This window comes from Schistocerca piceifrons, chromosome 10 (genome assembly GCF_021461385.2).
Source record: "Schistocerca piceifrons isolate TAMUIC-IGC-003096 chromosome 10, iqSchPice1.1, whole genome shotgun sequence".
Lineage (NCBI taxonomy): Eukaryota > Metazoa > Arthropoda > Insecta > Orthoptera > Acrididae > Schistocerca > Schistocerca piceifrons.
Window position 1 is genome coordinate 49100935 of NC_060147.1, and position 25987 is coordinate 49126921.

Sequence of the window (25987 nt, forward strand, 5' to 3'; positions counted from 1 at the left end):
TGTCTGTTCCGAAAGCCATATTTATATCATTGCTGAATACTTCTGTTATCTTTAGTAATTGGTTGAGTTGTTGATTTGTTGCTGCTGGTAGTTTTAGATCATCCATGTATAGCAAATGTGTCATTTTGTGTTGGTATCTTCCAGTAATATTATATCCATAATTTGTATTATTTAGCATGTTGGATAGTGGGTTCAGAGCAAGGCAGAACCAGAAAGGACTTAATGAGTCTCCTTGGTATATTCCACACTTAATCTGTATTGGCTGTGATGTGATATTATTTGAATTTGCTTGTATATTAAGTGTGGTTTTCCAATTTTTCATTACTATGTTTAGGAACTGTATCAATTTAGGATCTACTTTGTATATTTACAATATTTGTAGTAACCATGAGTGGGGGTACACTATCAAAAGCTTTTTGATAATCAATGTATGCGTAGTGTAGTGACCTTTGTTTAGTTTTAGCTTGATACGTCACCTCTGCATCTATTACCAGTTGGTCTTTACATCCTCGTGCTCCTTTGCAACAGCCTTTTTGTTCTTCATTTATAATTTTGTTCTGTGTTGTATGTGTCATTAATTTCTGTGTAATGACCGAAGTTAATATTTTGTATATTGTTGGTAGGCATGTTATGGGGCGATATTTACCTGGGTTTGCTGTGTCTGCTTGATCTTTAGGTTTCAGATAAGTTATTCCATGTGTAAGTGATCAGGGAAGGTGTATGGGTCTGCAATGTAACTGTTAAATAATTTAGTTAGATGTGAATGTGTTGAGGTGAACTTCTTTAGCCAGAAATTTGCTATTTTATCTTTTCCAGGGGCTTTCCAATTGTGCGTAGAATTAATTGCTCGGGTGACTTCATGTTGCAAAATTATCACTTCAGGCATCTGTGGTATCATCTTGTATGTGTGTGTTTCTGCTTGTATCCACCATGCATGTCTGTTATGTTGTACTGGGTTTGACCATATGTTGCTCCAGAAGTGTTCCATGTCTGTTATGTTTGATGGATTGTCTATTTTAATGTGTGTGTTATCTATTGTCTGGTAAAATTTCTTTTGGTTTGTGTTGAATATTTGGTTTTGTTTCCTTCTATTTTCACTTTTTTTTTGTATCTTCTAAGTCATTTGGCCAATGCTTGTAATCTAATTGCTCTATCCCTTCTTGTTGTGAGATTTTACCTAACCTTTTTCATTTTTTGTCTGATATTTCATTTATTATAAATTGTGTTAGCTGTCCGATGTCTTTTCTCAGTTTTTCTATTCTGATCTGTAACCTGTGTTGCCATGCTGGTTTTGTGGGTTTCTTCTGTGTGTTGGTTGGTTCTGATCTCTGCCTAGTGTGTATATTTAGTGTAGTGAGCGCTCCTATATAAACCAGTAGTTGTAACTCTTCCATAGCTGTATTTTCATTTATTTTGTTGTGTATGATTGTGTTGATAATTGTTATTGTTGTTTCGACTTGTGGGTTTATTGGTGGTCTATGCAAGAATGGTCTAATGTCTGTATTTGTGTCATTGTATTCTATATATGTCAGCTGAAATTTTTCTTCCATATCTAACATGTGTGTCACTTCGTGTTCTATTTGTGCTTGTTCTGGTGGCTGTCTTAAGATTTCGTTTTCCTCTGATTGTTTAATTGATGCGTGTTGTTCTTTGTTTGTTTGCTCTGGGATGTTCGAGTCCATTACTGTATTTTCTTCTTCTTCTGATTGCACATTACTTTGTTCCAGTATTTGTTGTACTTGTTGTTTGATGTTTTCTAATTCTGACTGGGGTATCCTGTTATTTTTGATTATTACACGGATCTGATCAGCTAGTCATTGTTCTGTTAAAAATTTTAATTCTGGGTATCTGGTAATAAATGTTGTGTATACTTGTGATCTGTATCCAGTTTTGTTGGTTCCTAAGTTTGTTGCTTGGTAATAACAGAACATGAGGTGTTGGTTAACTTCAACAGACCATCTCATCCTCTGTCTTTGTTTTTCTTCTAGGGTGGTTGCAGGAAGCATATCCTGCAAAACACCTCAATTTGGATTTAAATCATTTTCCGTGTGGCTAGCAGTGTCGTTACCATTGTGGACGGGCATAGGGTTCAAGCGTCATCCCCGACCATGACAGCGCTTCTCAGAGGCTTCATTAGTTCTGTCCTGAACCAACTGATCACACTAAAAGGGGGGTTAGCCCTATTAGTGGTTTATCCTTTTCGTCGCCTTTTACGACTGGCAGAACATACCGGAGGCCTAGTCTTTATTATTATTTCTTGATGGTAACAGCTACTTGAGGACCCAATTTACTGGCAAGCTCTTGCAAGCATAAGAATATAAAAATAAAAGGGGGGTACCCATTTCACCGAAGGCTTAAGCTGTACTGTACTTTGTAAGGGAGTGCCTTCACAGAGATTGAGTTTCTTTACCACAACGGTCTTTACACCCTTTCAATCTGATGCCCTGTTATACTTTGGTTCACACTGGCATTCAGTCTAGGGAATGTTAACTGTATAATCAAGTTTTAAATTTGGCATTATACATCTCTGCACACAAAACTTCTCTGCTGCTTCCACCATTTCTGCCAACACGATTTCTGCTGACAAATTTGGTCATTTTTTCATGATATTATTGAACGTTTACAACTGAAGATTTTGATCCAGGTGTCACTAGCAATTACTGAACTTTCTCTGACAAATATGTGAATGCAACTGTCATTACCCACTGTGTGTGTTCTCGCTGTCACTTCTTTGTAACAGCCTTGTGCATCCTGCAATATTCCCTGTGCATCAGAGCTGATGAATGAAATTGTCTTTTCTAGTGCCACATTGTTCTGTGCCATTCCTCCAAATTTGAAGTTATACTTTTTTTTCATAATTGGGAACTGTGATTTTAAAATTGCAAACTTTCATTTTAGATGAGCATCAGGAAAATCTATGACTTTCTCCTTATCAGCCAAAGACACCAAATTACAAAAGGAATATTGATTAAGACTGCAATTGTTTCAGTCATGTCTGTGCTTCAATAAGAAATCTGTTACAAAGTAGGCCTGTATGCAGTAAAAATGTGTTACAGCAGAGAGATAGAGAGAGAGAGAGAGAGAGAGAGAGAGAGAGAGAGAGAGAGAGAGAGAGATTTCTCGACGGTCACCCTGGCAGCTAACTCATTTCTCCCAATGAGAGACCTGCTTGTTGATAACACCACTGTAGAATGTTTGACTTTGTTGAGAGAACCACAACCTCACCTCTGTTTGTACCACTTCAACATCATCAAAGTGAAGTCCTTGGAGGCGTTCTTTAAGTTTTGGAAACAGATTGCGTCAAGTTGGGACTGTACAGAGTATAATTGTTGACAGTGAATGGGAGGTGTCTGATTGTTGCAGATGCTGCAGCACTTTTGTGCTGTCTGGCATTATTGCACCAAAGGAGAGGGTACCCCACGTGTCGACAAACTCTTCGAATTCGTGCTTTCAGTTTTCTGAGGATCTCGCAGTACCCTGCCTTCCTACATGAACGCCAAATGCACCACATCTTGAACATCCCCAGAACAATGTGAACATGACATTGCCTGCCAATAGCACGGTCTTTAATGTTTCCTTTGTTACGAGCACCGACAATCCAATTTTGCACAGCGCAGATGTTGATATAACCACCACTGCCCACAGCTTTCATTCCTCTATGGGTTTCAATTGGAAGCACATTTTCTGGGTTATAAACTATTACAGCATGTTGTTTCCCATTTTTTTTACATCACACACTGTCACATTATGTGCTACAATTCTGAGGCACCCAGCAGCAGAGAGCTGCAATTTGCACCAGTGAAATGGGAAAGTATACTGGGTAATATGCATTACATGTAATACCTAAACTGATATTGAGAACAGAACAAAAAATACACAAGCATTACTTTTCGGCTTGGACTTGTACTATGAAATTATCAGCCATAATTACAATAACCTGCTCTGCAACTGAATGACCCACAGCTATTGATGCAGGATGATTACTAGTGATCATGCCAGAATGAGATTTTCACTCTGCAGCGGAGTGTGCGCTGATGTGAAACTTCCTGGCAGATTAAAACTGTGTGCCCGACCAAGACTCGAACTCGGGACCTTTGCCTTTCGCGGGCAAGTGCTCTACCATCTGAGCTACCGAAGCACGACTCACGCCCGGTACTCACAGCTTTACTTCTGCAAAAGGCAAAGGTCGCGAGTTCGAGTCTCGGTCAGGCACACAGTTTTAATCTGCCAGGAAGTTTCAGTGATCATGTCTTTTTCTTTATAAATCAAAAAAACTCAATGAAGAGCACTGCCAGTTTCTTTCATTTTAATATTCATCAAAAGTTGTAGTTTGAATGTTTTCACCAATCACTTCACTGGTAGAAAATTCTTTGAGTGTCCATTTTCCATTAAAACAGTTTTTATGGAAAGTCATCCTAGGCACATGGTGAGACACTGTTCATAACTGTAGACAGTTACAAAATGATGGAAAATAGTTGAAATCACATTCTTTCAGTAACATGTCTTTAAAACAGTTCCAGTTTCGATAGGTTAATTAATTAATCAATCATAACTAAATGAACTATAATTTTATGTATATAAATTAACTGTTTAAATATATTTAAATTTTGTAATTAACAGATTAACATTACACGGAATTAAAAACGGAAAGGGTGCAGCGAGAATTGAACCCGAACGTGTGAATTACCAGTTGGTGTTCTTGACCACTGCTCCACATTTCTGACTTGACCATTTTGCTCAAAAATCGCTCACATTCTACTCCAAAAATCTTTCGAAACCTTTTCCTATGGCCGATTCAGGTGAGATATTCTACGAACTCTGCTTCTATTCACACAGTTCGAGCCAAATCGGTGAGATCCGTCCCGCGCCCTCCCCTTATAACTGGTATTTAACTCTCTTGAGTTTGGGCAATAATCAGAACAGATCATTTAGCACTATGGTTTGGATTTTCCGTCTTTCTGACGATCTGTGGACTTGTAAAGACAGTCTGGATACGAATTACACTAGTTCAATTGTATGCATTGTGGCTTTATTAAGTTTCAATTTTAGTGAAACTGACATGGTTACATAGCCACCTTTGAAGAAACTGTCAATTCAGTGTGTGCATTACTGCACTCTTTGACTGCCGTCACAACGCCAGTATTCTGGGCACAGGTTTATCACACAGAACTGAACTGTATACAGTTAAACATGATGGTTCTTCAAACAATGGTACGATTAGTTAAGAGAGGAAGTGACACTGTACTAAACATGACAGAAGATGTTTAAAGGGGTACATACACTATGTGATCAAAAGTAGCAGGACACACCTAAAAACATACGTTTTTCTTATTAGGTGCATTGTGCTGCCACCTACTGCCAGGTACTCAATATCAGCAACCTCAGTAGTCATTACCATCTTGAGAAAGCAGAATGGGCCGTTCCTCAGAACTCAGTGACTTTGAACGTGGTCAGGTGATTGGGTGTCACTTGTGTCATACATCTGTACGTGATATTTCCACGCACCTAAACATCCCTAGGTCCACTGTTTCTGATGTGATAGTGAAGTAGTGAAGTGGAAACGTGAAGGGACATGTACAGTGTACAGGCCGACCCTGTCTGTCGAATGACAGAGAACACCGACGGTTGAAAAGGGTCGTAATGTGTAATAGGCAGTCATCTATCCAGACCATCACACAGGAATTCCAAACTGCATTAAGGATCCACTGCAAGCACTATGACAGTGAGGCGGGAGGTGAGAAAACCTTGATTTCACAGTCAAGTGGCTGCTCATAAGCCACACATCACGCCAGTAAATGCCAAATGACACCTCGCTCGGTGTAAAGAGTGTGAACATTGCATGATTGAACAGTGGAAAAATGTTGTGTGGAGTGACGAATCACGGTATACAATGTGGCGATCCAATGGCAGTGTGTGGGTATGGCGAATACCCGGTGAATGTCGTCTGCCAGTGTGTGTAGTGCCAACAATGAAATTTGGAGATGGTGGTGTTATGGTGTGGTTGTGTTTTTCATGGAGGGGGCACCCCTAGTTTTGCGTGGCTGTATCACAGTACAGGCCTACACTGATGTTTTAAGCAACTTCTTGCTTCCCACTGTTGAAGAGCAATTTGGGGATGGGGACTGCATCTTTCAACATGATCACCTGTTCGTAATGCACGGCCTGAGGTGGAGTGGTTACATGACAATAACATCCCTGTAATGGACCGGCCTGCACAGAGCCCTGGCCTGAATCCTACAGAACACCTTTGGGATGTTTTGGAATGCCGACTTCGTGCCAGGCCTCACCGACCAACATTGATACCTATTGTCGGTGAAGAATGGGCTGCCATTCCCCAAGAAACCTTCCAGCACCTGACTAAACATACGCCTGTGAGTGTGGAAGTTGTCATCAAGGCTAAGGGTGGGCCAACACCATATTGAATTCCAGCATTGCCGATGGAGGTAAGTCATTTTCAGCCAGGTGTCCAGATACTTTTGATCACACAGTGTATGTGTACAGAACAGTAGCTATCTTAAAACTACTGGAGCAGTATCTCACGCATTCCTATGCATACCAGGTGTACCGGTATGAAATGACCGTTTTTTGTGAGAATGAAACACTAATTTTGAATTGAAAAGTAAAAACATTTTATTCAAAGTGCTGACCATTGCTTTCTACACATTTTTACCACCTTTCTGGCAATTTTTGGACTCCACACCAATAGAAATGTTCATCTATTGAAGCAAACAAATCAGACACCCAATTTTTGACTTCTTTGTAGGAATCGAAGTGTTCCTCGGTCAACGTGTGTCCCGTTGATGAAAACAAATGGTGGTCAGAAGGGGCCAAGTCTGGTGAATAGGGCAGGTGGGGTAGCAGCTCCCAGCCATGTGTTTTGATTGTATCCTGAACCAGTTTTGCTTTGTGCGCAGGTGCATTGTCGTGTAAAAAAATTACTTTGCCATGTCTTCTGGCCCATTCTAGTCTGTTTTCGATCAATGCATAGGTCAAATTGATCATTTGTTGTCTGTAGCGATTAGTATGCAGTTTCACCGGGTTTTAGAAGCTCATGATACACCAAACCTTTCTGATCCCACCAAACACAGAGCGTTGTCTTCTTGCTGAATCAATCTGGTTTTGCAGTTGATGTTGATTGTTGTTCCGGATTAACCCACGGTTTTTCCTGTTTAGGATTCTTAAAATAAATCCATTTTTCATTGCCAGTAACAATTCAATGCAAAACTGATTTTCTTTCATGTCTTTGAAGCAAAATTTGACAATGATTTTTCGGTTTTCCATCTGTCTCTCATTCAATTCATGTGGCACCCATTTTCCACACTTTTGGATCTTTCCCATAGCTTTCAAACGGTCAGAAATTGTTTGTTGTGCAACATTTAGCATTGCTGCCATTTGGTTCTGACTCAAAGTATCATCTTCATCCAATATTGCTTGCAATTCAGCGTCTTTGAACTTTTTTGGTGGTCTTCCACATTCTTCATTTCTTACATCAAAATCAATATTTCTGAACCGTTGAAACCATCTCTTGCATGTTACTTCTGATAGAGCATGAGCACCATATGCCTTGACAAGCATTCAATGTGACTTTGCAGCACTTTTTCCTCTGCAGCACTTTTTCCAAATGAAAACAAAAAATTAATGTTTTCTGCAAATCATCACTTTCTGGTACAAAATTCGACATTGTTAACATGATATAAACATGGTGTTGTTTGTTCCATGATGTACACTAAATATCTTTGATAGATGTCAAATTAAGGCTCGTTCACAGCAAATGTTCCCTAGCGACACATTTGTATCTTAACGCTCATTTCATACCTGTACACCTGGTGCATAAGAATGAACTATGATAAATGTCCACTTATGAAGACAAGAAACCCACAGAATATGCTATGTAGTGTGAAAATATTGAATAGATGAGAAGCACACTAATAACTAAACGCGACTTGAGAAGTTATACAATCAAACGAGGAGTAGTAATAACACTCACCTCGTTCTATCCATTGCCCACTTTACGCGTATGTACTCGAGGGTGCTCCTCTTGGCATTCAGGAAGTTCCACAAGTCAGAAATATTGACATGCAGACACCCAAAGTCGACCCTTGCCAGTCGGGGACAACTGTCATATAAAGGTTGCAGCACACCAGGCGGCAGCACGAGAGTTCCGCTATTTTCTTCCCTGGAGCGTGCTAGCAGATCCAGCACACGGAGGTACTTTAGATGCGTTACTGCCTTTACGCATTTCTCGGAGCTCAGCAGCGTGTAAGATATCCTCAGTTTGAGTATTTGGGAACACTTCTCGAACAAGTTATCCAGCATCTGCAACCGAACAATTCCAATAGTACAGACACCTCCAAACAAAGGACTTTGAAACCTCCAGAGACAATAAGCATTGTTACTGGTTGTTTAAACAGAGTTTCCCGTTTCTTCTGAAGTGCACAGACAATATTCGGCAACAGAAGTTGCACAGCATCTGGGTATATGGCCTCAACGTCAATCGGTGTTAGTGGCGAACAAAGGAAATGCACCCACACCATCCACATATGTCAGACTGACTTCTCGTCAGCTAAGAAACAGCCTGGCATTCACCTGGAATGGGTTTCCGTCACATCTGGAAATTCCCGAGGCAGTTTGCAGCTCCTTGCACCAACCGGGTCCTTTTTCCCACGGCGTAAATGCTTTGTCTGACTGACCTATATTTCAGGATAAACTTACTCTACCTTTTTTTCCTTACTGCTACCTTACAGTGTGCCCTTCCACTAATCAATCACAGGAAAATGAGAACAATTTTTTTTACTGGAAAAATAGTCAATAATGGCGCAAGATAGAAACATGTCTGTGAAGTTTCAGCATTTCAGAAAGTTTTCCAGACTTATAGCAATAACTGGAAGACATGCTTAGCATGCATAAGATTCATTTTGGATCACTGACAGTTTATTTAAAGTTTTTTATGAAGGTGTTTTAAGTTTCAGTATCAAACCAACAAACCTCCCACTCCAATTCTTTAAAGAAGCAAACTCCTATGTATGAAACAGCTTTAAACATCTGATCACATTGCAACAATATTATCAAACAGATTGTTTCTCAGCATATAGAATAGACATTCGGTTGCAGACAGGCTGCTATACATTCAACTTTTTCATCAAAATCTCAGTTAGTCCATTATGACCAAGCAACATTGGCTGGTATGTACTTTTCAATGTAAATGTAAAAACAACCATACAATACGATATTTTATTTTATTCTGAAATCAACCAGTTTCGGAAATTCATTTTGCCATCTTCAGGTCGCATACACTTTTTTTTAAATTGACGAACTTATCGCATAGTGCCATAAAACTGGATATCGTGAATTCCAATCGTCGTGCAGACAGTGACTCGGCAACAGCTGTCACATCTTTATGTGACGCACCTGCACGACAATTGGAATTCAAGATATCCAGTTTTATGGAGCTATGTGATAAGTTCATTGATTTGAAAAAAGCATATGGGGCCTCAAGATGGCAAAATGAATTGCCGAAACTGGTTGCTTTCAGAATAAAATAATATATTTTAAAGTGTACAGCTGTTGGTAAAGTTTATTGACATTGACAAGTTTTCATCAAAAGGTCTTCCCCAGGAGAAAAACACACACACACACACACACACACACACACACACACACACACACACACACACACACACACGACCACTGTGTCTGGTGGTTGTGGCAGGACTACAGACTGAAACTGTGCCTGATGAAAGAAAAAGTCTGTTGTGAGTGGTGGACATAAAGAGGCAGCATAAGGCAGAGAGGGGGAGGGATAACAGGACAGGGGTGGGGGAAGCTGTAGAGCTGCTTGTGGGAGAGAGCAGGGATGTGGTAAAGGAGAGCATAGGGGGAGGAGAAAAGAAGAAAAGGGGAAAGAGACCTGTGGATGCACTAATGGGACAGAAGGCGGCAGCTGCTGCTGCTGATCATCATGACCATCATGATGATGATGACCATCATGATGATGATGATGATGATGATGATCATGATGATATGTGGTTTGTGGGGCACTCAACTCCATGGTTATCAGCACCCATACAAATTCCCAACCTTTGCCCAGTCCAATCGCGGCAATTTAATGAATGATGAGGACAACACAAACACCCACTCATCTCGAGGCAGTGAAAAATCCCCAACCCTGCCGGGAATTGAACCTGGGGATAGAAGGCTGTATAGTGCCAGAGTGAGAGCGGGGAATGGGATGGGGTGGTGAGGAACAGTGGAGGTTCAGGACAGGGTGTTACACGAATGAAGGTTATGTTGCAGGGAGAGTTCCATGTGTGCAGTTCAGCAAAACCGGTGTTGGTAGCAAGTGTCCAGATGGCACAGGCTGCGAGGCACTCAATGAAGTGAAGAATGCTGAGTTGGGCAGCGCACTCGGCAACTGGGCGGTCCAGCCAATTCTCGGCCACAGTTTGTCGGGGCCATTCGTGTGAACAGACGGCCTGTCGGCTGTCGTGCCCGTGTAGGATGCGGCAAAGTGGTTGCAGCTTAGTTTGTACATCAAATGGCTGCTTTCACAGGTAGCCCTGCCTTTGATGTGATAAGTGATGCTCGTGAGCAGGTGACGGTGGGAGGATGTACGGGACAGGTCTCTCATCTCTGTCTGCTGCTACACTATGAGCCACAGAGTAGAGATTGGCAAACTCGTTCATCCTTGGGAACTAGTTCACTGCTGATCGTTCTTTTTTTGGGAACCGTTCATTTTTACTCATTCACCGTTCATTTGTGCTTGGTGTACGGTTCTTATGAAAAACTGAAAACTAGTAGTGTAGGTGACTGAAGGATGGAGGGCACCAAGAGGGGGCACTTGCCACCCCCCTGGAGTATAGAGTTTTTATTCATTACAGAATTCTTACACACTTTTAGAAGTAATTTCTGTGATCCTGCAGAACCTGTCGTTTAGCCAACCGTAGCCTTGTGTGGCTGATCGCAGGGAAATAATATAGGGTGGCGCACGGAAAACAGGCTCCGAGTACAGACTGCTCACCTATTACGGACAATGTGTTGCCCGTTGCGAGCAGATACAACACACAGACAAACATGTAATAATTAGGCAGTGAAGAAATAACAAGCTAATGCAAGCAACAACTGCAAAACAATCGATGACGATGTGTAGAGAGCTGGAGAAGAGAATATGAAAATCTCAGACGACAGGCATGGGCTATAGCTCATGTAGTCTTGTAAACCTGTTGGTGGCTGTTTCCCAACTCAATAGACCACAAGAGTCTTGTACAAAATTCTTCGTTTCGACTTCCACTGCATAGCTATGCTACGTTGTAAACAATAATCGTTTACACCCTATATATACACTTCACGTTGTCTCTGAGCTCGTAGGTGAAGTAGAGACTTTATGGAAGCATAAAATAAAATGTGGTTTTCTCATACTTGCGTCACACGCTTAGTAAAAATTAGGTTTTTATGTTGCATTATTAACGTTAATGGAGCAATAATAATAATAATAATTAAGTTCGCAGTAATAAAGTTTTTGGTTTAAAAGCTCCTTCTGAACAAATGTTTTTGAGATAATAAGTAAATATGGTTTTATGGCAATCTATGTCTTTTCAAATGGAGAGACACCACTTTTCCTTCTGAGCCACAATGACCCACAACCCACTTTTTTTTTCTTTTTTTTTTTTTTCAAAGAAATCAAACTAGCACGTAATGCAAATTGGAAAAAACCAAACTTAAAAATAATTAGAGCCTTCCTAAATGAAATGTTTTGTATATGAAAGATACACGAAAATCATTTTATGTGAATTTTCTTACACTAAAAATTAAGCAAATTATTGAAAGTTAGCTGCTAAATCAAGTCGATGAAACCAAAAAATATATGAACAACAAAAGAAACTTGTCTTGTCATAAGTATATCTCCTGCTGTTCATTGATATAATGAAGTGAGCTGATATGCCCTTTTGTTACCTGAAAAGACGTACCTATTACATACAACGTAATTTTTATGTAATTTACGTAACTATAAAATACTCTTTGATTACCGGTCGTGGACGCTGAATAGCCAGAACCAAGTGCAAGAACAGTTTGGAACACATGTAAAATAGGCGAGCGCAGTGAACGAAATGAACAACTGGATACTGAACTAACTAGAGGCAGTCGGCAGAGGAACTGAGACAGGTGGTCATGCGAAGAACGACAAGTGCGGCCAAGGGAGACCGAGACTGACACGAGCACGCGACCGAGGCTGGAACAAGAACTGCCGAAGTGACCGCCGCGACTGAAGTGAACTAGTGAACTATGAACCGATCGTTCCTCGTTCCCGGGAACTGTAAGTAGACCGCCACGACCGAAGTGAACTATGAATCAAACGTTCCTTGTTCCCGGGAACTATAAGTAGACTGCTGCGACTGAAGTGAACTATGAACCGATCGTTCCTTGGAATTCGTTCCTCGGTCCTTTCGTTCATCTTGGTGAACTGTTCCTTTGCACCCATTCGTTCGTGAACTACCCATCTCTACCACAGAGCAACATGTCGGGAGCAGGAGCATTTTAGCAACAGATGAAAATATCGCATAGGTTCATCGGACACCAGAATACTGCTACGGGAGGGGCGAGGGGGATAGTCGGTAGAATATTCCTCATTTCACAGCATGGTGAGAACTAGTTTAAAACCTGTCAGAGAATTCAATTCAGCAGGCCTGGATGGTACTGACTCACACGAACCAGACACTTCGAATGTTCTGTCACAACCTAGGCTGGAACTTTCTGGATTTGCATTATAGGGTCGAGAACTGCAGAGTGCCCCTAAATGGGTCAGGTGCACACCACTCATCAGAGGCTGCTACTCAAACAGTTCTAATGGCTCTAAGCACTGTGGGACAACATATGAGGTCATCAGTCCCCTAGACTTTAACTACTTAAACCTAAATAACCTAAGGACATCACACACATCCGTGCCTGAGGCAGGATCCGAACCTGCGACCATAGCAGCTGCACGGTTCCAGACTGAAGTGCCTAGAACCGCTCGGCCACCACGGCCGGCGCTGCTACTATGGTAGCTGAACATGTGTTGAGCGCACACACGGGTTTCTTTTAGATTAGATGACTCTCCACCCATTCCAGATAATGATATCTGTAGGAAATCTGGAAGTATCAGTGTAAGAGCAAAAGTAATACCTCTCACAGGTGAAAGTATCAAAATTCTTATGGTTAACAGCTGAAGCATTTGCAAATAAGTGCCAGAGTTCAAAGCACTCCTAAAAAGCAGTGAAGTTCACATGATTGGAGGTGCAGAAGGCTGGTTGAACCCTGAAATTTACAGCAGTGAAATTTTTGGGAAAAATATAAGTGTACATCAAAAGGACAGGCAAATGGGAAAAGGAAGTGGTGCATTTGTCACAGCAGACAAGAAACTGAAATCCACCGAGAAAGAAATTGAAGTTGCATGTGAGATTCTTTATCAGGTGTGGGTATAAAACAATTGGATTCTTCTACTGCCCACCAGACTCTTCTCCTGATACAACTACAAACTTCAGAGAAAATCTCAGTTCACTTGTACCTAAGTACTCGTCAGTGGAGACTTTAATAATCCAACAATCAACTGGGAAAATTAAAGTTTTGTTAATGGTGGACATGATAAGGCATCCTGTGAAACATTACTAAATGCCTTCTCTGAAAATTACCTAGAACAGATAGTTTGGAAACCTTACTTATGAAAATATATTGAGTCTAATGGCAACAAACAAACCAGAACACTCTGAGGATGTCCACATCGAAACTGGTATCAGTAATCATGATACAGTAGTGGCAGGAATGATTACCCAAATAAAAAGGACAACTAAAACAGTCAGAATATATTCAGCAAACTAGATAAAAAATCAGATGTGGTATATCTAAGTGTTGAACTTCAAACCTTCAGCACAGGGCAAGAGCATGTAGAGGAACTATGGCTCACGTTTAAGAGAATAATTGACCGTGCATTGGATACATATGTACCCAGCAGAACAGTTCAATGGCAGGGACCCTCAATGGTATACAGTCAGTGTAAAGAAACTTCTGAAGAAACAGAGTTTACTGCATAATAGGTGTAAAACAAAGCATAGGGCTATAGATAGAGAGATGCAGAATGAAACTTGTTTGGCTGTCAAGAGAGCAATGTGTGATGCCTTCAACGACTACCGTAGCAGAATAGTGTCAACTGATCTTTCACAAAATCCAAAGAAATTATGGTTGTATGTAAAGGTTTTTAGTGGCACCAAAGCTTGTGCCCAGTCCCTAGTGAATGAGATGGAACTGAATCTGAGGATAGCAAAGCAAAAGCTGAAATGCTTAACTCTGTTTTCAAATGTTCATTTAAAAGGAAAACCCAGGAGAGTTGCTCCAATTTAATCATCTTACCATTGAAGAGATGGGTGAAACCAGAATTAGTGTCCACAGCGTAAATTGTTAAAAGTGAACCAAGCTCCAGGGCCAGAGGAAACCTGTATCAGTTCTATACTGAATTTGCATCCGAGTTAGTCCCTCTTCTAACTATGCACCACCTTAGATCCCCAACGAACTGTGCGTAGTTCTTGGAAAGAAGCACAGGTCATAACCATCTACAAGAAGGGTAGTAGAAATAATCCACAAGACTACTGTCCAACATCCTTGGCACTGATTAGTTGTATAATCTTAGAACATGTTCTGAGCTCACACATAATGAAGTATCTCTGACAGAATGGCCTTCTTCACACTAACCAGCACACACTCTGAAAACATTGATCATGTAAAACTCATTTCACTCTTTTCTCACATGACATACTGAAAGCTTTGGATCAAGGCAACCAGATAGATGCAGTGTTTCTTGATTTTCAAAAAGCATTTGACTCAGTAACACATCCATGCTTATTGTCAAAAGCACGATCATATGGGGTATTGAGTGAGTTTGTGACTGGACTGAGGACTTTTCCGTATGGAGGACACAGCATGTTATCCTGGATGGAGGATCATTATCAGATGTAGAAGTAACTTCTGGTGTGTCCCAGGGAAGTGTGTTGGGACCCTCGCTGTTAATGTTGTATATTAATGATCGTGCAGACAATATTCATAGTAAAATCAGGATTTTTGCAAATGATTCAGTTATCTACAATGAAGTACTATCTAAGAGAAGCTGCATAAATATTCCGTCAGGTCTCAATACAATTTCAAAGTGGTTCAGGAATTTGCAATGTGACCAGTTCTAGAATGTTGTTCAAGAGTGTGGGACCCATACTAAATGGAACTAAAGGGGGATACTGAACATATGCAGAGAAAGGCAGCACGAATGGTCACAAGTTTGTTAAATCCGTGGAAGTGTGTCACAGAGATACTGGAGGAACTTAACTCCCAGACTCTTTAAGACAGGCATAAACTATCCCGAAAAAGTCTGTTAAAGTTTGAAGGGCCAGCTTTAAATGATGACTCTAGGAAAAAATGTAAACCTCTATGTATTGCTCACACAGGGATTGTGAAGATAAGATCGGAATAATTACATTACACACTGCAGCATTCAAATGATCGTTCTTCTCACACACCATATGTGAATGGAACGGGAAGAAATCCTTATAACTGGAAGGATGGTACGTATCCTCTGCCATTCACTTAGCAATGGTTTGCAGAGTATAGATGCAGATGTAAAGGGAAGTGGGCTTTGTGGCCAGACTGTGGTTATGTGGAGGTGGTAGGTGACTGGGGAGACAAGGGAAGCCAGGTCTCGTGCTGTACAAGGTTGGGAGGGTAATTTTTGTCTGATGGCCTCAGCCAGATCACTGGTATACACTACTGGCCATTAAAATTGCTACACCATGAAGATGACGTGCTACAGACCCGAAATTTAACCGACATGAAGAAGATGCTGTGATATGCAAATGATTAGCTTTTCAGAGCATTCACACAAGGTTGGCGCTGGTGGCGACACCTACAATGTGCTGACATGTGGAAAGTTTTCAACCAATTTCTCATACACAAACAGCAGTTGACCGGCGTTGCCTGGTGAAACGTTGTTGTGATGCCTCGTGTAAGGAGAAGAAATGCATACCATCACATTTCAGACTTTGATAAAGGTCGGATTGTAGCCTTTCACAATTGCAGTTTATCGTATTGTGACATTGCTGCTCGCGTTGGTTGAGACCCAATGACTGTTAGCAGAATATGGAATTGGTGGGTGCAGGAGTGTAATACGGAACACCGTGCTGGATCCCAATGGCCTCGTATCACTAGCAGTCGAGATGACAGGCATCTTATCTGCATGTCTGTAACAGATCGTGCGGCCATGTCTCGATCCCTGAGTCAACAGATGGGGACGTTTGTAAGACGACAACCATCTGCACGAACAGTTCGACAATGTTTGCAGCAGCACGAACTATCAGCTCTGAGACCATGGCTGCGGTTACCCTTGATTCTGCATCGCACATAGGAGTGCCTGCGATGGTGTACTCAATGACGGACCTGGGTGCAGAAATGGCAAAACGTCATTTTTTCGGATGAATCCAGGTTCTGTTTACAGCATCACTGTGGTCGCATCTGCATTTGGCGACATCGTGGTGAACGCACATTGGAAGCGTGTATTCATCATCGCCATACTGGCATTTCACCCAGCGTGATGGTATGGGGTGCCATCGGTTACACGTCTCGGTCACCTCTCGTTCGCATTGACGGCACTTTGAACAGTGGACATTACATTTCAGATGTGTTATGACCCGTGGCTCTACCGTTCATTCGATCCCTGCGAAACCCTACATTTCAGCAGGATAATGCATGACCGCATGTTGCAGGTCCCCTATGGGCCTTTCTGGATACAGAAAATGTTTGACTGCTGCCCTGGCCAGCACATCCTCCAGCACATCTCTCACCAATTGAAAACACCTGGTCAATGGTGGCCGAGCAACTGGCTCGTCACAATATGCCAGTCACTACTCTTGATGAACTGTGGTATTGTGTTGAAGCTGCTGCTGGTGGTTGGTAGGTTCAATACGGACGCAGGCACTCGTGTAGCCATTCCTGAGGTTTAGGTCAACCTTGAGGAAGGTGGCTTCTTGTGTTGAGAAGTACCAGCAGATGCCAATAGGGGAGAGATGGTGTTGAGGTTCTGGATGTATGTGGGTGGGATTCTGGGTGGATCAGTGGTGTGCAACCCACAGCCTGCATGCAGCCTAAAAAGGTTAGCATTTATAACATGACTAAAAAAAATAAATTATGTAAAGCTATGTCCACCAAACCCTGCCACAATTGCCCCATTCCAGAACTCTAACCAGATTTCCAGTCCCTCCTCATATCCTTAGGTTCATCCTAGTACCTCTATCTGAAACTCCCACCGTACAATGCTATTCTCTCATTTGTCCATTCTGACACTACTTCTTGCTTGGCAGTTATTGCTTGTAGTGTTAAGTATGTGCAGACAGAAAAAGCTCCTCTTTTCCAATGTGGCCCATGTAAGCTAAAAGACTGGGTATCCCTGCTCTAGATGGTGTAAGATGGTGTTATGTGGGTGCCCATTGCTGTATCATGGATTTGTTTGAGGTGACGGCTGGAGAAAGAACTGCAATCCGCCAACTAAAATCTACCGACAAATGCCACATCATTGTGGTTTTGAACTACAGCAATTACTTGGTGGAAGGACTCTGCCAGTTGTCAGACTCATCCACCAAAAAACCCTGCCACAGTGATACCACTCCAGAAATTTAACAGCATCTCCAGTCTCTCCTCAAATCCTGAGAGAATCAATGTTCTCATAGACCAAAACCTTCAGCCTATGGCCCTGTTACTGACACCTACCCTCCTATATCAAACACTAAGCACTTCCTCCACCGACTCTCCATAGTTACTGTTCCTTTACCACATAGCACCTTGCTCACCACTATTGATGCCAAATCCCTGTATACCATTGTCCCTAATGGCCTTGCTGTGGCAAAACATTATCTTTATCAATGCCTGACTGATTTGAAACCTACAACCTCCTTCCTGGTCACTACAACCAACTATATCCTCAATGACAATTTTTTTACCTTTGAAGGCATCACCTACCAGCAAATCTATGGTACGGCAATGGCATCCCCATGACACCATCCAACAGGGCTTGTCCAGAAAGTGCTCAGATAGGTTCAACAACTTAAAAATTCTTTGAAGTATGACCCTCCTGCATCAATAAATTTTTGCCCGCATGATTCCCGTGCATCGTAATTTTTCTTGAACTCCTTAACTGGGATGTTCTTCAGGGAGGCCACCAAAGTAGCTTGTACACTGTCTGCCAACTCAAGATGCTTTCCTTTAAGGTCCCTTTTCAGCCGAGGAAACAAAAAAGTCCTCAGTGACCAGGTTGGGACTGCAGAGTGGCTGTGGCATCATTGTCACATGGAGCTCGGTCAGGTGACAACAAAGGCGGTGTGAGCCAGTGCATTGTCATGGTTCAGAACTCTTTTTGGACACAGACCACCCTGTAATTCAGTCTCTGGAACACTTCCATGTAAAACTGAGTACTGATCGGCACACGAACTTATTGTGCACTGTCCTCTTTGCATAAAAAACAATGTGTATAGACTTCGCACAGCACTGCTCACGTGAAGTACCTCCTGGTGGGTGCAGAGAAGATGTCACATACCATTTTGTGCTCTGCCTCTGGATCTTACTGAAACACTCATGACCTGTCCCTAGCGACTACATTTTCCATGAATTTGGATGATCTTCACAGAGTTGTTAGAGTTCTTCACACACTTCCACTCAGTGTTGCTTTGGCATATTGATCAAAAGTCTGGGCACTAGTTTTGCACAAATCTTCTGCATGGCCAAATTTTCTGATACAGTCCCCCAAACAACCATTTTCCTCAAGTCCAATATTTCCAGCATCGAGTGAACACTCATTCGACAGCCCAAATTCGGTAACTGACAGCCCAAATTCGGTAACTGACAGCCCAAATTCGGTAACTGACAGCCCAAATTCGGTAACTGACAGCCCAAATTCAGTAACTGACAGCCCAAATTCAGTAACTGACAGACATGAGTCAGACGGACGTCCATTCGCGATGTTGACAGCCATTCCGTGAGGGCCCAATTGACGATCTCTTCCTGACCTCCCGTGATTTAGAAAGGTAATCATCCTCAAAGGGTTCCTCAAGCATCCCCAAAGTTTCCAGTGGCATCTTGCATAGTGGCAACTGAGCAAAACTGAGGAACCTATCGTTGGAAAGCTAAGGGTCAGAAACCCCCCCCCCCCTCACACACACACACACACACACACACACACACACACTCTAGGCTGAACACTGTGACATATAGTCATGTCACAAAAAATTGAACGCATTACTTTCCAGACACACCATGAAAGTCAACCTATTTATGGAACATCTAGAGGAATCTCTCCTTAACACCCAGAACCCCACCCTCACCTGTTTCAGATTCAGTGATGACAGTTTTGTAATCTGGGCTAAGGGCAAGGACATCTTATCCACACTGCTCCAGAACCTCTATATCTTCTCTGTCCTACTTGTTTCACTTTCTACTCCTCAAATCAACGAGTCACCTTCTTCGATGTTGACCTCCACATCGAAAGACAGCTACATTACTACCTCCACCATATCAAACCTACCCACCACCAGCAACCTTCACTTCAACATCTGCCACCCATTCAATAGTACAAAGTCCCTTGCATACAACCGAGCCACCAGTGGCCATCACACCTGTAATGGTGAGCATTCCCTCTCCAAATATACTGAGTGTCTCACTGAGGCCTTCACAGACAGAAATTACATGCACAAACTTTAACAGAAACAGATCTTCTGTGTCTTGCCCCTCCAGTCACCTACCACCTCCACATATCAACAAGTACGGCCACAAACAAGCAGTTCTCTCTTGACTCAGTACCACCCCAGACTGGAGCAACCGAATTGCATTCTGTGCCAAGTTTTCGACTACCTCTCACCATGTCCTGAAATGAGGGATATTCTACCAACTTGCCCTCTCCTCCAATCTCACAAGGGTATTCTTCCAGCAACTGAATCTATGCAATCCCCTCGTCCCGCATAAACTGTCCCAGCTAAACACCAAGCTCTGTGGTTCACTGCCTTGCAACAGACTAAGATGCAAGACCTGTCCTGTACATCCTCCCACCACCACATCCAGTCACAGGCATCTCCTGTCTCATGAAATGCAGGGCCATCTGTGAGAGCAGTCACGCGATCTTCAAACTAAGCTGCAATCACTGTGTGGCTTTCTATGGAGGTTTGAAGACTAACAAGCTGTTTGTAAATAAGAATGATGATCAACAAACTATGACCAAGAGACAGCTGGACCACCCAGTAGCTGAATATGCTGCCCAAGACAATGTGCTGCACTTCAATGACAACTTCAAAGCCAGCTTTTCCGAATTGTACAGAAGGAACTCTACCTGCAACGTAACTTTCATTCCGTAACACCCATCGCCTCAGCCTTCACTAGTCCCTGTCCTTCAACTCCCCATTCCTTCCCGTGCTCCCAATCTGGCACTACACAGCCTTCTACCCCACAAGCACACCCATGAGTCTTTTTCCCTTTTTCTTCTTCTCTCCTCCCTCCTCCCCCATACAACCCTCCTAACTGCACCTAACTGCACTATGCTGTGCCTTACCACATCCCTAGTCTATCTCTCCCACAAGCAGCACTGCACCCTTCTCCAGCCCCACCCTGCTATCCCTCCCCCCTCTCTGTCTCACGCTGCCTCTATTTTCACCACCCGCAACAGACTGCTTCTCCCCTCAGGCTCAGTTCTAGTCCCTAGTTTGGCCACAGCCGTCAGAGACAGTGGTCCTATGTGTGGAGCTTGTGCTTGTGTATGTGAATGTGTTTTCTACTTCAGAAAAAAACCTTCTGGCCAAAAGCTTAAATCTACAGCAGTCTTTTCATTTTGCCAGTCTCCAGTGCAACATTTCCTCTGTATGGTGAGCAGGAATCTATCCCTTTCCTATCAAGGTTGTTATTCCATCCTGGACTTTCTATTGTTTGATTACATCACAAATGATTAAAGTGTTAAACCTTTGTTATTAAGGATGTGAGAGAGAAAGGTAAGAAAAGGTTTGAAATTATGTTTGCACTTTGTCAGAAGTCCTCAAGTACTGTCATTATCGTACATACGTAGGATAAGTATAGCCTGAGTAATTTGTGCTCCGTTTTAAGAAAGAACTACGTGTCGTGCAATATATTAATTTTTCAGGTACATCGTCTCAGTGCGATATGAGGAGACTGTCTGCAAAATGGGTTGTGAATAAAGCTAGTAGTGCCCTCAACTCAAATACTGAATAGGTCGCAGTTTTCAAGAGTGTGGTTAAGCTGTTTTTGGATGAATTTTCCAAATACACCGTAATTTCCTACGGTGATGTTAGGCTGGGACATAAGCGCACAGCTTGAATTGGCTTATGGTGACAGACTGATCTTTAGCATAGCCAGAGCTCCAGGTTGGGTTGGAATGCAACAGTTTGGTTACAAGTTGGCGATGCACAATTTGGGAAAAAGGAAATGCAACATAGGCTGTGAAATCCCAGGAAATTTGGTGTTCCGTGGAATTCAGTGATGGTTGAAAAAATGTTTCCTTGAGCACGTTGAATTTTGGACTGAGGAAATAATGTTCTGAATAGTAAAAGAAAAACTCCTGCCTGGGACAACGATCATTAGCAACTGCTTCAGTTCATACAGCACTCAAGGTACTGAAGGTCTTCAGTATCTTAGAATGAACCATAGATTGAACTTTATAGATATGAAAGAACGTTCCATTTACATATGTTACATTGCGCAACATCAGAGGTACCGTCCCAAGATATGTCAGAAAGACTGTTGTGTACATAGTTCCGCGTAGTCAGCGCGTACGCAACTTTCCCACTAGAGCGCGCCCCACTAAGCACAACACTGCAGACGCACCACTCGTCCATCACCGCACTACGAGATGGCACTACCATAGAGACGGACCAAATTCTGCTTCTGCCGATCTGCGTATTAATATGTAACGCAGCCAATGAGATTGCTGCTAACGTAGAACCTTTCCTCCTCGTAGATCACACTCGCGCAGTGATACATGAACGCGCGAGGTATTATAACGAGTGTACAGACCTCCGATTAGTCAGTCTGCATTTGTCTGCACTCATCTGTACCAGTCTATAGTCAAGTTTCAGTCTATGCCTAATAAGATTACCATATTCCTGTACATAGCCATGAAGATAAATGAATAGACCCTTTTGTCAAGTATCAGAGATATATGTGAGAATAAGATTAACATACCAATACCTAAGGAACTTCAGATTGTCAATTGTAAATAGCATCCAGAACCAAGTTAAGTAATTTTGATGCTTGTTATTATTTTAAATGTGGTTGAAAATTAATCAAGTTCTGTTTAAAGTTGGTCACCGTCAATCTGCTACTCTAAGCGTGCAAGTGGCATTTCTATTGTCTGACCTAACGGCAGAAGATAAACACGCCACAATAAGACCACGAGACATATTGCTGACACTCGCCTACTTCGTTAGAGCAACAAGTCAAATAATCTGATGGTGTGTGTACCGAAGGTCTTACAGTACGCGCACCACAAAGACCAAATATTTCACTCATTACCTAGCTGGTTATATGTTCCGTCGAGCACATCACCACAAAGAAATACGACTACTTTTCTGTTCAAGCAGGTAAACATTACCCACCTGGCAGAACTGTGATTACTACAATTTCATGGTTTTCACGCAGACTGGCAGCTTCCATTTCCTAATCATTACAGGTAAGTGTTCCGGCATAAAGTCAAGCTCTGGCACGACTGTCAAGAACGATAGAGCAGAGGGGGCTGTGAGACGACTTCAAGCAACAGGACACTGACCGACCCCTCTCTAGGATGATACCGAGACAGGTAGCTGCATCTACACGAAGAGAATATAAGCGCTGCGCCACCAATGTGCAGGGGAACACGCATCTCGCAACTGCCCGCTTAAGGGCGTCCTGCACAAAGACTTCACACCAAAGTGCGCTCTGTGCGGTGGAAACAACATCACCACATACACGGGCTGCGAAAAGCACATAGCCTTCCTCGAGCGCGTTCAAGGACAGCAGCAGCAGCAACAGCAGCGAGGAGTGAACAACGTGAGATGCAGGACATCCGCACTCCGCAACTCGCAGAATGGGCCTGCAGCTGGTCATTCACAAAGACGCCGTCGCTACCGGACACGCGGATGCCAACGCACCTAGTACGCATCAGCGCCACCAGCAACCAGCACCTCCCGGACGGGCACGCAGAGGCAGTCCCGTCAGTCAAGCGCTAGCTGCGGTAGAGAGCAGACGCACTGCTGCGACCACACCACTGTCGTGGATGCAACCTGGTGCGCTGCTATCGAAGAACGGGGAGAACAATCTCCACTCGGTTGAACATGCTCCTGAACGTGTATCCGGACTGAAAGGCCGACCCCTGAAGATGATGCTCACCTGGTCCTGGCAGAGGCAGCCACCAGCAGCTGGTAAGACAACTTTCAACGTAATGGGCAATGCAGTCTCTAACACCTTCCCTGCGCACAAGTCACAAAATTTGCCGTGAAAGAGTAGCACCTCCCTGACACAGCCAGCAGCAACCGCTGCCAAGTACAGCGCACCGCCACCAGAGGGCAGCAGCACACAGACAGTCGCAAACTCCCGGTAAGGCACTATAAGCTGTTACCGACAACACAGTCTCGTAGGCTACTACTTCAACGGAGTCCGACAACCCGCCACATGGTGACAGCACCTCACAGACATAGGCAGCGGCAAGTGACACCAAGTACAGCATTCCGCTAACAGGTGGCAGCACCATACGCTGCAACCAGCACTGAGCGCAAATGCACGGCCACGGCAGCCAGAAGCTGTCGGCACGGCCGACACCTACGCTACTGGCCGTGCCCCGCGCGAACACAAGAGAGACATATGCAGCAGCATCCTGAAGATGGCCACCAAGACTGGAAAGTCCAGTGGACTCCAGAACTGTGCCAGTACAGAAGGCACTACCAATAGCAGCACTGCAACACCCCACAAATCGCGCAACAAGATGACAGGGCTGCCCAAATGCTGCAGCTGCTGGCAGGCCCCATAGACAATGTCCTACATGTTATTGAGGACCTTCCAAACAAATATGCGGCATCCGTGGAAAAAATTACACAATTACCACGGGCATCTCCAACAACAGAAACCCACGAATAGACACGACCACGGTTTGAAGATCATTGTTTATAATGCCAACTGATTGCATCACCAGGATGCTGAATTCAGAAGTTTTATCCGCGACAAGAATCTGGACATGTGTCCCATCGCGGAAACACACCTCAAGCCCAGTGTGAAGGTGGGAGTTAAAAACTACCACTGCTGCCGCGACGACAGACCCACTGCACAGCGGTGTATGCAAGGAGGACATCACGTCACCACAGAACTCACCTGTCACAACACACTGCAACAGAGGCCACAGGAGTTGCCGTACAAACAGACCGAGGCAAAATAAACTTTGTGTTAATCTACAGACTGGCCAAGAGGACCCCTGTAGCCAGACGACTTCGCGGCACTACTCTCCCTCCCTGGAACTACATTCCTTGGAGGCGACGTAAACCCCACGAATATTGTCTGGAACTCAAGAATCAGAAACATAGGCGGCCGCCGTCTACAACGAGTGGCCGAGCAGCACGGAGCGGTGGTAATAGGCCCGAATGAACCCACCATCTTCCCAGCACAAAGAGGCACCCAACCCGAGATCATAGTCACAGCCATCGTCAAAGGGGTGAGAGGCACAATGCCACAACGAGGGCCATGGTGGCGTCCAACCACACACCAGGTGTCTTCGAATTGAACACTAACGCCATCACAACGATCAAACGCAGCCTCGACCTCAGCGGCATCACATGGGATACTTTAAAGAAGAAATGGCATCCAAACTCGAAGACGAACAAGGTGCGGATGAGGCACTGTGGCACCTTACTCGAGGAGTCGCTGAAGCGGTGGCAGCAGCCACTCCTGAAAGGCACAACAATCGAGAAAAGCCCCATGCACGGGGATTCCCACAGTGTCTCAAATCAACCATCACGGCAAAAAAACAGACTACGCTACAAAGGGCAGGTAACTCTGAATCCTACTACCAAACAGCAGCTGAACAGAATGCAGCAGGAAATCAAAGAGGCCACCGCCGCCCACATGACTGAAGAATGGGCGCACAAAGTTGCGTCATTGAAAACTGAGGATGGCACGGCGTGGTAAGCAATGAAAGGCTTCATCTGCCACACCACCGAAATACCACTGCTGCAAGTGAGTGACATCTTTGTCAGCAAACTACGCGCAACGGCCAACACCCTCACTGTTAACTTCACCCCAGTGGAAGACCCCATCGACCCAGAACACGTGGTGCTCACAGAGCAACGACTTCCAGTCTTCACGGCAGCAGAAGACGCTGAAACCGTCATCGACCCGATCACTGAAGAAGAGGCCAAGCTCCAGCTGCGCCAGCTCAACAGCAGAAAGGCAGGAGGCGCTGACCTCGTCACCAACCAACTCACCAAACAACTGCTGCCCATAGCAGTTGTACACCTCACGAAGATCTACAACTCCATCCTAACAACAGAGCTGGAAACACGCCGAGATCGTAGCCCTACCCAAGCTGTGGAAGGACTGTACTACTCCCCGATCAGCCTGCTGGCAGCACTCTCTATCTTTGAGAAGCTGTACCTCTGATGCCTGGGCAACCGGACTGACGTGGAAGGCCTCTTGCCCGACGAGCAATTTGGATTCCGGAAGGGTCATTCCACCACGCAACAACTACTGTGGCTAACAGAGGAAGCATTCTGTGCCCTGGATCGACGCGAGTATTTCGGAGCATTTCTGCTTGACGTGTCTCATGCATTTGATTCAGTGCAGGATTCCTGTCACACGTGAAGCTCCTGCAGAGCTATCTAATGGGCCGCATGTTTCAAGTATGGGCAGACGGCGGAATTTCCACGGAACACCGAATACTCGCCTGAGTCCCACAAGGTCTGGTCCTGGGTCC

The 25987-nt window shown here is 43.7% G+C and overlaps 1 protein-coding gene across 2 annotated transcripts in view; it reads right to left on the reverse strand.

Moving 5' to 3' along the window:
* LOC124718989 (SCF E3 ubiquitin ligase complex F-box protein grrA-like) overlaps nucleotides 1–25987 on the reverse strand; it is a 137290-nt gene that overhangs the window by 50663 nt on the left and 60640 nt on the right. For both annotated transcript variants that reach the window (XM_047244659.1, XM_047244660.1), the window contains one exon: nucleotides 7988–8316. In XM_047244659.1, coding sequence (XP_047100615.1) covers nucleotides 7988–8316 — 329 coding nt within the window. The remainder of the gene's footprint in view (nucleotides 1–7987; nucleotides 8317–25987) is intronic.